Genomic DNA, 16,248 nt, shown 5'->3' on the forward strand with positions numbered 1-16,248 from the left:
TGACACAAACCCTAACCCTATGTGGAATCTGTATTTTACTTGAGTTCTGTTCAAACTGTCGTATGTCATCATCTTTCCCAAACGACTTAAAATAGCATTTGTATTTATCCTAATGTGACAAGCAAAGCTCGCGTTTAATTTATTTAAACATCCAAATTATAAATAAGCGTTTTTTAAGAATTGTTCAAAAAGTAAGAAAAAACACAATATACAAAATCTACATACAAAATCTTTCAAAACATTAATAAACTAAAAATAAAGGGTGTAGATGTCAAGTTTTAAGTTCAGACACTTACGTATGTAAGATTAAGCAGAATACTGTTCATTCTATTATGAAGGTAAAATAATGCCATAGAGAATCGCATGCGCAGGGTAAGATTTTACAACTCTTCCTTTACAAAAGCACATTTATTTTTCGCCTGCACTCTGATGTACTCTTCCACAAATCTGACATGTGAACTGGCCCTTCAGTGGCTCCTCAGGAAACACAGATGCCGCTCCGCTGCCAGTCCTGAACGGCTCTATCCGAGGTCAGGTGGTAATAAACAACATCATTACCAGGGGTTTGACATTTTTATTCATGTTTACAGATAAAACACAATCACATGACGTTGCAGAGAGAAAAGGTACAAAAGAGCTTCTAAAGCTGCGTACGGACATGCAGCGGTTAGGGAGCGCAGCTAGAGCAGGCCCTCCATCTCCCGCATGAAGGCCTCGTACATCTGGTCCTTGGTCTTCATGCTGGGTGGTGCGGGCCGGTCCGGCTGGCTCGGGTGGGCGGCGGCGTGGTGGTGTCGAGGCTCCTCCTCCCTCCGGCTGGCTCTCTCCGGCCCTGCGGCCCCGCCGGCCCGGTCTCTGCGCACGCGGAGGGCTGTGGGCACGAAGCGCGTCACCTCCGTCTTGGGGTTGATGATCTGGGGCTTGGCGGAGATGGTGGCGCCCCCCGGCTGGGCCGAGGCCGGACCGGAACCGCCCGCAACGGTGGCCCGCTTCTCGATGGTGGGGGCGAGTGGGTTGGCGGAGGTGCCGGGGGGCGGCGGCATCTGCAGGGCGGAGCCTCTGGGGGGAGGCGGGAGGGGGGCGTCGCCGGAGGGGGGCGGAGCTGCAGGAGTCTTCTGACGGAGGCTGGGTGGAGCGCTGAGTACATTGGGAGTGAGTGGAGGCGGGAACAGAGAGGGGGGCGGGGCCATGCGGGGGGGGCCAGAACGGGGCGGAGGGGGGGGTGGAGGCATTCCTGCAAACCAACAACAACATATTAAAGCATCAGTGTGGCCATTACTATGAGTCGATCAAACACACACACACACAAACCTGGCGGTGCCGGAGGCGGCAGGCGGGGCGGGGGCCCTCGGGGCGGGGGTCCTGGAGGCAGGCCCGGCGGTGGGCCCGGGGGAGGGCCGGGGGGGCGGCCCGGGGGGGGTCCTGGAGGCAGCAGGCGAGGCATCGGGCCCCTGAGGGACCCGGGGATTCCAGGAGGCCTCAGGAACGGGGGAGCGCCTGCATCACATCACAATCAACAACATTACTATCACGACAAGGACTCCAGTGTTAATGAGCTGCTCATTAGCATAATGATGATGAGTGGTGTAACGCACCGGGAGGCGGGCCTGGAGGTGGACCGGACGGCGGGCCTGGCGGCCTCATTGGAGGAGCAGGAGGCGGTCCTAAAGGAGGAGGCCCTGTGATTGGTGGAGCCTGCATGTGTGGAGGAGGCTGCTGCGCTGCCATTGGTGCCGATGGAACAGAAAGTCTGGGATTGACCAATGACTGAGCAGCTTCGGCAGCGACCTGGTCCTCAGCATCCGACTCCTCAGAGTCCGAGTACTCCTCTTCATCCTCCTCCTCCTCTTCCTCCGGGACAGACTGACCTAAACACACACACACACACACATCTGTATGCCACTCCTGTCTGAGAGCGAGCTCACGCTCTTCATCAGTGCTGACCGACACACACACCTGCCATCCGCAACATCATGGCCTGCAGCGGTGTGATGCTCTTCGTCTTCACCACCTTCTTCTTCCTCTTGTCTTTGGGCGGAGGCATATCTGCGAACCGCACACTGCGACCTGAGGGAAACAAACACAGTGCAACATTCATATCTTCATCAGTGGCAGATTATCTATTAGACCCCAACGGTCAAACGTAAAGATGCCTTTATAAAAACGGACTCAAATATCAGAAACCACTTTAGTATCAAATCATATTAATTGTAAGTAGCAGTCCCATCCCTTCAGAACACGTGTGTCTTTAGTTTATGCCTGTACCCAGAGCTGGAGTTACAGCACTCATATCTGTACTCCATGGCTGCAGTTAGTGAAGGCCACCTGTGTGTTTCTCGCCCCGGTCTCTCTCCTCATCGCGGTCGTCGTGGCGATCAGCCGTCACTCGCACGCCAGCATCTGTACCGTCTCTCTCTCCGCCGCTGTCGTCCTGAGAGTCGCTGTCGTCGTCTGTGTCGCTCTCGCTGTCAGAGTTTCGTGCTCCAGTGTCCATCATTTCAGTGTCTGAGCCACCGCTGCCCTCTGACATACACACACAGCAGTGAGCAGGGAATAACACACACACACGCACATAAAACACGATCAACAAAAAACCTGAAGAAAGATTGAATTCGTAAAAGAATTTAAGCTAAAACCTTAGCTCAGTGTTAGCGTGTATCTGGAGTGTAGCATGAGGCATGTGTAGTGTGTATCTGTCATGTAGCGCGTGGCTGGAGTGTAGAGTGTATCTGGCGTGTGTGTAGCGTGTACCTGTGCGGCGTGTGTGTAGTGTGTGCAGCGTGTACCTGTGCGGCGTGTGCTAGCGTACAGCTGCAGGATCTGTGGTGGCGGGGGTCCTGGAGGGGGTCCTGGTGGTTTGCGTCCCGGCGGCAGGCGAGGAACTCCAGCCAGAGCAGCAGCAGAGAGCGCTGAACCTTTCCTGAAACACACATCAACACACAGTCCTGACTCACACACTTAGCTGAACAGATTTAATATTGTAAATTATGTGTTTCAGTGTACTCAAGATCGACCAGAGTACTCAAGATCGACCAGAGTACTCAAGATCGACCAGAGTACTCAAGATCGACCAGTGTACTCAAGATCGACCAGAGTACTCAAGATCGACCAGTGTACTCAAGATCGATCAGAGTACTCAAGATCGACCAGTGTACTCAAGATCGACCAGTGTACTCAAGATCGACCAGTGTACTCAAGATCGACCAGAGTACTCAAGATCGACCAGTGTACTCAAGATCGACCAGAGTACTCAAGATCGACCAGAGTACTCAAGATCGACCAGTGTACTCAAGATCGACCAGAGTACTCAAGATCGACCAGTGTACTCAAGATCGACCAGAGTACTCAAGATCGACCAGTGTACTCAAGATCGACCAGTGTACTCAAGATCGACCAGTGTACTCAAGATCGACCAGAGTACGAGTACTCAAGATCGACCAGAGTACTCAAGATCGACCAGTGTACTCAAGATCGACCAGAGTACTCAAGATCGACCAGAGTACTCAAGATCGACCAGAGTACTCAAGATCGACCAGTGTACTCAAGATCGACCAGAGTACTCAAGATCGACCAGAGTACTCAAGATCGACCAGAGTACTCAAGATCGACCAGAGTACTCAAGATCGACCAGTGTACTCAAGATCGACCAGAGTACTCAAGATCGACCAGAGTACTCAAGATCGACCAGAGTACTCAAGATCGACCAGTGTACTCAAGATCGACCAGTGTACTCAAGATCGACCAGTGTACTCAAGATCGACCAGAGTACTCAAGATCGACCAGTGTACTCAAGATCGACCAGTGTACTCAAGATCGACCAGTGTACTCAAGATCGACCAGAATACTCAAGATCGACCAGTGTACTCAAGATCGACCAGAGTACTCAAGATCGACCAGTGTACTCAAGATCGACCAGTGTACTCAAGATCGACCAGAGTACTCAAGATCGACCAGAGTACTCAAGATCGACCAGAGTACTCAAGATCGACCAGAGTACTCAAGATCGACCAGTGTACTCAAGATCGACCAGAGTACTCAAGATCGACCAGAGTACTCAAGATCGACCAGTGTACTCAAGATCGACCAGAGTACTCAAGATCGACCAGTGTACTCAAGATCGACCAGAGTACTCAAGATCGACCAGTGTACTCAAGATCGACCAGTGTACTCAAGATCGACCAGAGTACTCAAGATCGACCAGAGTACTCAAGATCGACCAGAGTACTCAAGATCGACCAGTGTACTCAAGATCGACCAGAGTACTCAAGATCGACCAGTGTACTCAAGATCGACCAGAGTACTCAAGATCGACCAGTGTACTCAAGATCGACCAGTGTACTCAAGATCGACCAGAGTACTCAAGATCGACCAGAGTACTCAAGATCGACCAGAGTACTCAAGATCGACCAGAGTACTCAAGATCGACCAGAGTACTCAAGATCGACCAGAGTACTCAAGATCGACCAGTGTACTCAAGATCGACCAGTGTACTCAAGATCGACCAGTGTACTCAAGATCGACCAGAGTACTCAAGATCGACCAGTGTACTCAAGATCGACCAGAGTACTCAAGATCGACCAGTGTACTCAAGATCGACCAGAGTACTCAAGATCGACCAGAGTACTCAAGATCGACCAGTGTACTCAAGATCGACCAGTGTACTCAAGATCGACCAGTGTACTCAAGATCGACCAGTGTACTCAATACTCAAGATCGACCAGAGTACTCAAGATCAATCGTCACCGTCACGTACGAGAACTTCGTACAAGAACGAAGATCATCAAAAAACAAAACTCTCTCTTCTGATTGCTTATATTCAGCCGTATCCAGATCAGATGGAGGACCTGCATGTGGGATGTGTGTGTGTGTGTGTGTGTGTGTGTTCTGACCCGAGTGCTGAGCTCTTCTTCAGGATGGAGGGTGGCTGGGCTCCAGGTAGTGGGATGTCCTGGATGAGGATGCTGGAGGGAGCGTGAGGCATGTCTGGCAGAGGAATACTGTCCACCTCCACCGACTCCGCGTTCTGTGGACACACACACCACACACACACACACACCATAGGCACACATCACAGACAGACATACACACACCACAGAAACCCGCATTACTAAATCATATTTCATGTTATTCTGCATCTTTACAGCATCACCAGCTGTGATGCGGCGGCCAGACTAAAGCACATGAAGTGTGTGTGTGTGTGTGTTGGACACACACCTTGACTGAGTCGAAGTAGAGCGAGAGCTGGCCTCTCTTGGTCTCGTACTCGACCTCCAGCTTTCGCAGATCCTTATACGTCTCTGGGTTCTCTCGCTCGTACAGGCGCACGATTCGCTCGAATGTCTCGCGCAGCTTCTTACGCTTGTCACGCAACACCTTCTCGTTCAGCAGCGGCTGCTGCACAGGGTTGAACTCTGAAACACACACACACACACACACACACACACACACACACACACACACACACACACACACCATCAGTGCCGTGTCTCCAGCACAAAGTTCTACTCATGAAACCCAGCTGAATTCAGACACTCCTGGCGAACATCACATGACCAAGACCTGGAGAGAAGAGTCAGACGTCTGATCTGAGCAAACACACACACACACACACACACACTCACCCATCTCGTCGAGTTTCTCCATGTCTTTGATGATCTGCCGCGGGTCCTTCATCTTCAGCACAGCCGCTCGGACCATCATCCTCTGCTTCTTGTTCTACAACACACACACGTTTACCTCCAGCTGATGATGATGTGTGTTATGATGATATTACCTGTAATATAGTTAACTGTAATAACTGAGTGTAGTGTGAACTATATTAAAGGTCCCTGCCATGAAGTTTCCCCTGTCTGAGGTTTTCTAACAGTAATCCGAGTTCCCCTAGCCTGTATAAGGTCCCCCAGTGGCTACACATTTCAATCATTGGCTATCTCTGTGCTATTTTTTAGTTCCTTCATCCGAGCCGCTGTAGAAACAATGGGTTCGTTTTATTTTCTCTGGAAATGCGCCGACAATGCGAATGCGTCTGAAAATAAATCGATCGAGCTAACGTTACCAAGGAACAGTTTCTGATGTGCATCCTAATTGTCCAACTTCAGACTCAAAATCGTTCAATACTGTTTATTAGAGGCAACGATTAATCGCATCCAAAATAAAAGTTTGTGTTTACATAATATATGCGTGTGTGGTGTGTATAATTAATTTGTATATATAAATACCCACACATGTATGTGTATATTTAAGAAAAATGTGCTGTTAATATATCAAAAATGTATATTTTATATAATATTAATTATGTATAAACATATATAAAGTATATACATGCAAATATTTCTTAAAGGGACTCTGTGTAGGAAATACCCCCATCTAGTGGTTAAATAGTATTTTGCATTCAAACGAATTTTGCTCTCCAGCGCCTCGCATTGTCAAGTGCGTATTGCATCTACGGTTGCCGTTATGTACCAAAAATGCTATGACAGGATGTCTTGTAGTAACACTTCATCGAGTTTTTCTCCGGGTGAACAGGTTTGTAACTTAAAAAAAAAACAGCAACTTATGTGTTAACTTATGTGTATAATTTATGTGTCTAGCTGTATAAATTAATTTTAATTCTCTGTACAATCTTATCCACATAGCAAAATCACAATTTTAGCTAATTGATCATTTATATATAAAAAGAAAGCTATAGAAAATCTTACAGAGAGCAATATTTTCTTACAATCATTATCTCTATATTCTTACTGAATTTATAGGTTATAAAGAATTAACTTACAAACCTTGTTTTTAGCACCTTCCTTCACAGTAGCTGCGAGTAAAGTAGTCAATAGCTGCTATTCATCAAAGACCTTGTTTAACTTTTTTACCTATAAATGTTATACTGTCTATATAATAAAGTACACAACCAAGCAATGACGAAAAATTAAGTCAGACTGTAACATTGACTAACCTGTCGAGGAGAAAGCAGGCAACTTCAGCGTCTCTTCTGAAATCTTTCTGCTGCATTAGCTATTTCCACGGTTGAAAACGCTATCCCGATATTTAAGGCCATTGCACACTGAGTACGAAATTTTCGTATGCGTATTTTCCTGTACGTCAGCCTAAAAATTCGTCACGCATAGAAACCTTGCACACCGAGTCCGTTGCGTATTTATTAAACCTTTGCGGGAAAAAACGCAAAAATACCAAATGGATTCGTCAAGCAGTGAGGATGATTTTTGCCCTCTCTCATATTGAAAAGAGAAGAAATAGAAAATATCCATCCAATCCTGAAATTGCGCCGAGAGGAATTATCCTGAGCGATTCAAAATTTACCTCAGAATGTCAGTGGGACAGTTTGATGCTTTGCTAGCGATTCTGGAGCCACATATTAAAAACAAGACCACCAATTTCCGTGAACCAATCGATTCTGAACGGAGACTGGCAGTGTGTCTGGTATGGACCAGGTATGGACACACACACAAACACACACACACACCCGCGCGCGGCCCTGTGGAAGCGCTGGGCAGACAGAACAGCTAGGCTGTTATTGTGTATGTATTGTGTATATTGTGCCCAAATAATACATCAGTTATCGAATAGGCTGCTCAATCACACCTTATTCGATCCTAAATTTCAATCTGATTGAAAGGGGAGGTTTATTAATTTCATAATCCAATAGCTATAGAGAAGAGAACATAAACACTTGATCGAATTTAAAACCGAAACTGAAAGCACGGCGCATAATGTTCAATGATTTGAGGACGAGCTCCCCCGGCCCTGAATTGTCAAAAGACCTCTCAAAATGCTGGCTCTGGGTGCGAAAAACGCAGAAAATCGAACCATATCCGATTAATTTTATGACGGAAAAATTAATGGCCTTGTTTTTTGCAATCTCCGGTCACGTTTCCTTTTTCGTTCAAGTCTGGCCTTTTTTTGCGAGGAGGATTCTCCTGTGACTCGGCATATGGTCCGCAACAAATAATAGAGCAAAAGAGCAATCAGCAATCATAGGAGTGCAATGCAGCCGTTTAAACTTGCAGGGAATGCGCATCTCAATGTGACGTGACGATGGCTCTGAGTCTGAACGAAAACGCGTTGTGGAAACGCGTTTGGCTGGTGGTACTTTTTGACCCTCTCTGCTATTATAGTTTTCAAGATGGCGGAACGGACATGGAAGCCTCCGTGAACCTACCCGTCCCATGTACATAAAGATAATAAATTCTTCATTTACGAGGATAAGTCAGATAATTTGCAGAGGTATTTGTACACCATTGAGGACATATTTATGAATAAAAATATTGATTTCAGATAATAAAATACCTAAAAATCTACACAGAGTCCCTTTAAATATATACATGCATGTGTGTATTTATATATACAAATTAATTATACACACTACACACACATATATTATGTAAACATAAACTTTTACTTTGGATGCTATTAATCGTTGCCCATCCCTACTGTTTATGCATTAGTAAGTCAAGCCGGTCACAGCTCACAGCCAATCACAGCAGTGGCCGGATACACTGAAGACTCACAGCCAATCACAGCAGTGGGCGGATACACTGAAGACTCACAGCCAATCACAGCAGTGGGCGGATACACTGAAGACTCACAGCCAATCACAGCAGTGGGCGGATACACTGAAGACTCACAGCCAATCACAGCAGTGGGCGGATACACTGAAGACTCACAGCCAATCACAGCAGTGGGCGGATACACTGAAGACTCACAGCCAATCACAGCAGTGGGCGGATACACTGAAGACTCACAGCCAATCACAGCAGTGGGCGGATACACTGAAGACTCACAGCCAATCACAGCAGTGGGCGGATACACTGAAGACTCACAGCCAATCACAGCAGTGGGCGGATACACTGAAGACTCACAGCCAATCACAGCAGTGGGCGGATACACTGAAGACTCACAGCCAATCACAGCAGTGGGCGGATACACTGAAGACTCACAGCCAATCACAGCAGTGGGCGGATACACTGAAGACTCACAGCCAATCACAGCAGTGGGCGGATACACTGAAGACTCACAGCCAATCACAGCAGTGGGCGGATACACTGAAGACTCACAGCCAATCACAGCAGTGGGCGGATACACTGAAGACTCACAGCCAATCACAGCAGTGGGCGGTTACACTGAAGACTCACAGCCAATCACAGCAGTGGGTGGATACACTGAAGACTCACAGCCAATCACAGCAGTGGGCGGATACACTGAAGACTCACAGCCAATCACAGCATTGGGCGGATACACTGAAGACTCACAGCCAATCACAGCATTGGGCGGATACACTGAAGACTCACAGCCAATCACAGCATTGGGCGGATACACTGAAGACTCACAGCCAATCACAGCATTGGGCGGATACACTGAAGACTCACAGCCAATCACAGCATTGGGCGGATACACTGAAGACTCACAGCCAATCACAGCAGTGGGTGGATACACTGAAGACTCACAGCCAATCACAGCAGTGGGTGGATACACTGAAGACTCACAGCCAATCACAGCAGTGGGCGGATACACTGAAGACTCACAGCCAATCACAGCATTGGGCGGATACACTGAAGACTCACAGCCAATCACAGCAGTGGGCGGTTTAGGGCTGACAAACGATTAATCGCATCCAAAATAAAAGTTTGTGGGTGTATTGTGTATAATTATTTTGTATATATACATAAATACACACACAGGCTTCTATATTTAAGAAAAAATATTATTTATATATAAAATATTTATATTATTTATATATAATATAAATTATATATAAAGCTATATACAGTATATAGATGAAAATATTTCTTAAATATATACAAGAGTGTGTGTGTATTTATATATACAAAATAATTATACACAGTGCACCCACAAACTTTTATTTTGGATGCGATTAATCATTTGACAGCCCTAGTCCGGTTACATTGAAGACTCACAGCCAATCACAGCAGTGGGTGGATACACTGAAGACTCACAGCCAATCACAGCAGTGGGTGGATACACTGAAGACTCACAGCCAATCACAGCAGTGGGCGGATACACTGAAGACTCACAGCCAATCACAGCATTGGGCGGATACACTGAAGACTCACAGCCAATCACAGCAGTGGGCGGATACACTGAAGACTCACAGCCAATCACAGCAGTGGGCGGATACACTGAAGACTCACAGCCAATCACAGCAGTGGGCGGATACACTGAAGACTCACAGCCAATCACAGCAGTGGGTGGATACACTGAAGACTCACAGCCAATCACAGCAGTGGGCGGATACACTGAAGACTCACAGCCAATCACAGCAGTGGGCGGATACACTGAAGACTCACAGCCAATCACAGCAGTGGGTGGATACACTGAAGACTCACAGCCAATCACAGCAGTGGGCGGATACACTGAAGACTCACAGCCAATCACAGCAGTGGGTGGATACACTGAAGACTCACAGCCAATCACAGCAGTGGGCGGATACACTGAAGACTCACAGCCAATCACAGCAGTGGGTGGATACACTGAAGACTCACAGCCAATCACAGCAGTGGGCGGATACACTGAAGACTCACAGCCAATCACAGCATTGGGCGGATACACTGAAGACTCACAGCCAATCACAGCAGTGGGCGGTTTAGGGCTGACAAACGATTAATCGCATCCAAAGTAAAAGTTTGTGGGTGTATTGTGTATAATTATTTTGTATATATACATAAATACACACACAGGCTTCTATATTTAAGAAAAAATATTATTTATATATAAAATATTTATATTATTTATATATAATATAAATTATATATAAAGCTATATACAGTATATAGATGAAAATATTTCTTAAATATATACAAGAGTGTGTGTGTATTTATATATACAAAATAATTATACACAGTGCACCCACAAACTTTTATTTTGGATGCGATTAATCATTTGACAGCCCTAGTCCGGTTACATTGAAGACTCACAGCCAATCACAGCAGTGGGTGGATACACTGAAGACTCACAGCCAATCACAGCAGTGGGTGGATACACTGAAGACTCACAGCCAATCACAGCAGTGGGCGGATACACTGAAGACTCACAGCCAATCACAGCATTGGGCGGATACACTGAAGACTCACAGCCAATCACAGCAGTGGGCGGATACACTGAAGACTCACAGCCAATCACAGCAGTGGGCGGATACACTGAAGACTCACAGCCAATCACAGCAGTGGGCGGATACACTGAAGACTCACAGCCAATCACAGCAGTGGGTGGATACACTGAAGACTCACAGCCAATCACAGCAGTGGGCGGATACACTGAAGACTCACAGCCAATCACAGCAGTGGGCGGATACACTGAAGACTCACAGCCAATCACAGCAGTGGGTGGATACACTGAAGACTCACAGCCAATCACAGCAGTGGGCGGATACACTGAAGACTCACAGCCAATCACAGCAGTGGGTGGATACACTGAAGACTCACAGCCAATCACAGCAGTGGGCGGATACACTGAAGACTCACAGCCAATCACAGCAGTGGGTGGATACACTGAAGACTCACAGCCAATCACAGCAGTGGGCGGATACACTGAAGACTCACAGCCAATCACAGCATTGGGCGGATACACTGAAGACTCACAGCCAATCACAGCAGTGGGCGGTTTAGGGCTGACAAACGATTAATCGCATCCAAAGTAAAAGTTTGTGGGTGTATTGTGTATAATTATTTTGTATATATACATAAATACACACACAGGCTTCTATATTTAAGAAAAAATATTATTTATATATAAAATATTTATATTATTTATATATAATATAAATTATATATAAAGCTATATACAGTATATAGATGAAAATATTTCTTAAATATATACAAGAGTGTGTGTGTATTTATATATACAAAATAATTATACACAGTGCACCCACAAACTTTTATTTTGGATGCGATTAATCATTTGACAGCCCTAGTCCGGTTACATTGAAGACTCACAGCCAATCACAGCAGTGGGCGGATACACTGATCCCACACAGACACGCCCCTTCAAACAGAGTGTTCAAATCAGAGGCTGTAATCAGGCTAGAAAAATGCCTTTAATTTCTAAGATATGAATATTTTGATCTAAAAAAGATTATAAGGGCAACCCAGAAAACATTGTAAAATATTAAAATAAGCCCATGTCAGGGACCTTTAACACACTGACCGGCTCATGAATACACTGACTGAAGCTTCACTCTCGGGGTCAGAGGTCGTGTCCTTACCTTCTTCAGCTCTCTCTTGCGCGCCTCCTTCCCTGCACGCACACACACACACACACACAGGTAAGAGGTCATTTACATTATTACCTCATGAGGTAATCTGGTGTGTGTGTGTGAGTGAATGTGTGAGAGAGTGTGTGTGTGATTGTCAGTATGTGTATGTGTGCGAGACAGACAGTGAGTGAGTGTGTGTGTCTGTGTGTGAGTGTGTGTGTGAGACAGTAGGGCTGGGTATTGAGACAAATTTCACAATTCGATTCGAATTCAATTCACAAGCTTGCAATTCGATTTCGATTACGATTCGATTCAATATTGATTATTTTGGATATGAGTTACAATAAATGGCCATTTTTCTCAAGGGAATCAAATCTCTTAAATGGGAGTACTTAAACTATGGGAGTCTAGTAGTAGCCGATAGGCTTCATTAGCCTAATATGAAGGTAATAATGATATATAAAGCTATACAAACACTTAAATTACACTTTTATTTATTTTTATAATAAGAAGATTATATGAAATATAAACATTTAAATGGTGGCCAGATTTATTCAAATATGCATTAAATATTGAAGAACATTAAGATTATAATGCATATGTAATATGGTGTATATATTTAGCAAAATGCTCCTCTCTAGAGTTATTTTTTCTAGCTGACTAACGAGTTTATGTGGGTTTTCTGAGGTAAATATGACGATACATTGATTACAAGCTGTTTAACTGACGTCTTTCCACGGTTGAAACGCTGATTGAGCGAATCAATGTGACATGATCCGGATTTGGATAAGTTGTACTCTATCTTTAACACACTTTCAGATGCTCATTCATGTTTATTTGGCGCTGTGACTGGTATTATTAAGCTGGAAGAGAGATCAGCGCTGCTGCTTCTCCAGAGCGATCTCACGCCACAGCGACAAAACACTATTTATGTGTGTGTGTGTGTGTGTGTGTACTCACTGGCCTGGTCGGTGGGGTTCATGAACTTCCCACTCTTGGTGGAGGAGGTGGAGCGGCGACCCATGATGATGATGATGATGATGACCGTCCGGCGGCTTCACCTGAACACACACAGAGGAGAGAGAAAGGAATATCATCAATACACAGCAGATCATCTGTCACACACTCCTCAGACGGGCGAGGGAATGAGACGCTGGGGGGAGAGAGAGAGAGAGGGAGAGAGAGAGAGAGAGATTGAGAATCACTCTTCACATGCATGTGAATCTAACATCTGTGGCGATTATTTCCTTCACCAGAGTAAATGATCATCTACAGTATGAGCTTTTGTCTTTAAAGCAACATCTTGTGGACTCAAAGCCTTTTCCAGCAGAAATTAAACACGTTTCACCATCAATAACTTTACAGCGGTATTGTTATTCAACTGTAACTGCTAATGTTTCGGTTTAATCAAATCATAACATTTCTCGGCATTACACTGTGGAACATAGTAAACATATGACGTAAAAAGAGTAAATAGCGCGAAAACATCCCTTGTTTCTGAGTCAAACCCTGCATGTGCCTCAGGAGACACGAGGACACCAGAAACATGATGAGAAACAGCGTTTTATCAGCACTCTGTGTGTGTGTGTGTGTGTGTGTGTGTGATATTATGAGTGCTGTTGTGGGATCCGCTTTACTGTCGCTTTGGGAAAAACTTACTGTACAAACCGATAAGCTCATGTTATGAATTAGCTCTGGATAATAAACATGAACGTGTCGCGGGGTGAAGGAGCTGCACGTGATCAGAGTAAAAGTCAAACTCACCTCAAATCACTTTAATAAATATTTCTAATAATCGCGTTTATTACTGATCAACAAACGAGTCCAGCAGCGCGAGCCATTGCTCCTGAGCGGAAGCACGTCACCACTACTATAAGATGCGTCACTTCCGACTTCCGGGCTTTTATTATTTAAATCAACTAAAATCTACAAAAAAGTAGATTCCAACGTTGGAAAACGTTTCAACGGCTCTGCTAAAAGCTATATGATAATAAACTGCATGTTGCGAAGTTTATACAGAAGATTTGTCGCATCAGTCATGCTCTAAACCTGAGGGAAAAAAACAATTCATTCGTTATAGGAGAGGAAGGACTCCTTAAATCATCTAAATCAACAATGCTGTATCGTAGATACCCAGGAAAAACTCTGAGAAAACGGAAAATATTGGATGGTCTCTCTATATTAGGACTCATCTGTGTAGCCAGCAATACACACAAGCCATTGACACAAATGCTGCAGTTATTTTCACTGCCCACTCTGTGGCCCCATATATTTCAAACCCACAAAGTTGTCCAAAGTTCAAAAACATCTCAAGGGACACTTCAACAGAGCAGTGCAACATGAAGGTAGCATTTGCAAACATCTTTTTCTTTTTTTTTCTTTCTTTTTGAAACATCATAAGACATGTGCTATCGGGTCTATACTGCTGTAGGCTATTCCAGGGTACACCATTCATCGATGGAGTTACCCTTGCCGAACCCAGCAACATATCATTTTATGATTATGCAAAGCGACTTATAAATGAGTTTTTTTAATGCAATTGAAGACGAAAAGTAAAGTCACGAACACAGTTTTTTCTTCCTTTTTTCTTTACAGCAAGATGATGTTTAGGTGATCGTTTGTGATCGTTAAAAATAAAGTACAGAATTGTTTATTATGGTGTGTTTTGTCTATTCTGATTTGTTTTGCTTCGCATTCAAAATATCAAAATACAAATTTTGTAATGTTAGCATGGTATAATGTTAATTAGACCATTATAGGTTGAACTGAAAGACAATTTGGAATTTGAATAAAAAAAATATATATATAAAAAATATTGTAGCAATTTAAAATCACATACTATTTTTCAGAAGATAGTTCAATCTGTAATTGTCTCCCTTCCATCAGTAACAATGAGTTTTTTGGCATATGCATTAAGCAGGGGACGCAAATATTTATTGGATAATTTATTTGGAGACCGTAATATTGCATCCTATTGTTTTTAATTGCATTTGGATAAGCGTGCGCTGTCTCGAAAAACAAGCGGTCTGAGAACGCGGGACTCTGGGTGGAGGACTGTTACTCGATCTTAGTGCTGCATTCGACACAATTGACCACAACATTCTTTTAAATAGACTAGAAAACTATGTTGGCGTTTGTGGAACTGCATTAGCATGGTTTAAATCAGACTTATCTGACCGTTATCAGTGTGTAGCAGTAAATGAAGAGATGTCTTATCCATCACCAGTTCAGTATGGCGTACCACAAGGCTCAGTACTGGGACCGCTGCTGTTCTCTGTACATGCTACTACTTCTTTGGCACACCACTGGTTTTATTTAGCTGTCGAACTATTCCAATCTGTGTGTCTGCTGTGTGACCCAGTGGACAGGAGCGGATGATTATACTGTAGTGAAGAGCAGACCATGAATCGGTTGAATGAACCGACTCACTGACTCACTCATAAGACTTGCAGTCTTATTCTTAATCTAAGTATCATTTCTTTTGTCATTAATTTCATATAATTATAGGCTATTCATTAGTATTTAAAACTTTAATGTCATAACACACAATGCCAGTGCTGTGTAAATCCTCTGAGCAGCATTAAACAGTTAGTAAATACATCTAAATTCCACTTCAGTATTCAGATGCAACTTCTTTGGTTGGTACTGATTGAGTTTGATTCGTAACAGCCTATTGTCTTATTATTCTAAATTAATTTGTCCATTAAATTAAATCATTTAACATAAAATATGAAATATATATATAAAAATATAAAACAAAAATGCCCCTAAAAATGAATAATTGAGGGGGCAAATATTGATATTGAAATTTCTGACACTGCTAGGTGACGATACATGTAAAAAATACTCTTTCCTTTAGAAGTGTGAAAAACCATTCAAATGCATACGTTTACAGCAAATTTAACCGTGGTGTGACAAGTAATAATAAACCATCCCAAACAAAAACTGAACAGAACTCGCAGACAACACTGTAGTGTTATGTTTGTTTGTTTATTATTATTTGGCATAGCTTCAGCGGCCTTTTGACA

General features: G+C 44.2%; 1 protein-coding gene across 1 annotated transcript; it reads right to left on the reverse strand.

The window, feature by feature from the left end:
* Nucleotides 1-554: 554 nt before the first annotated feature.
* Nucleotides 555-14,113, reverse strand: wbp11 (WW domain binding protein 11). Its single transcript, XM_039671431.2, has 12 exons — nucleotides 13,985-14,113; nucleotides 13,181-13,281; nucleotides 12,230-12,261; nucleotides 5,622-5,715; nucleotides 5,215-5,411; nucleotides 4,890-5,023; nucleotides 2,787-2,920; nucleotides 2,326-2,523; nucleotides 1,957-2,067; nucleotides 1,596-1,868; nucleotides 1,312-1,497; nucleotides 555-1,234 (listed from the first exon to the last, which is right to left on the reverse strand). The coding sequence occupies exons 2-12, from the start codon at nucleotides 13,242-13,244 to the stop codon at nucleotides 681-683; spliced, it is 1,977 nt and encodes a 658-aa protein (XP_039527365.2). The 5' UTR covers nucleotides 13,245-13,281; nucleotides 13,985-14,113; the 3' UTR covers nucleotides 555-680.
* Nucleotides 14,114-16,248: the final 2,135 nt, after the last annotated feature.

The sequence above is a fragment of the Pimephales promelas genome, chromosome 3 (genome assembly GCF_988280905.1).
Source record: "Pimephales promelas chromosome 3, fPimPro1.hap1.1, whole genome shotgun sequence".
In the NCBI taxonomy this organism is placed as follows: Eukaryota; Metazoa; Chordata; class Actinopteri; order Cypriniformes; family Leuciscidae; genus Pimephales; species Pimephales promelas.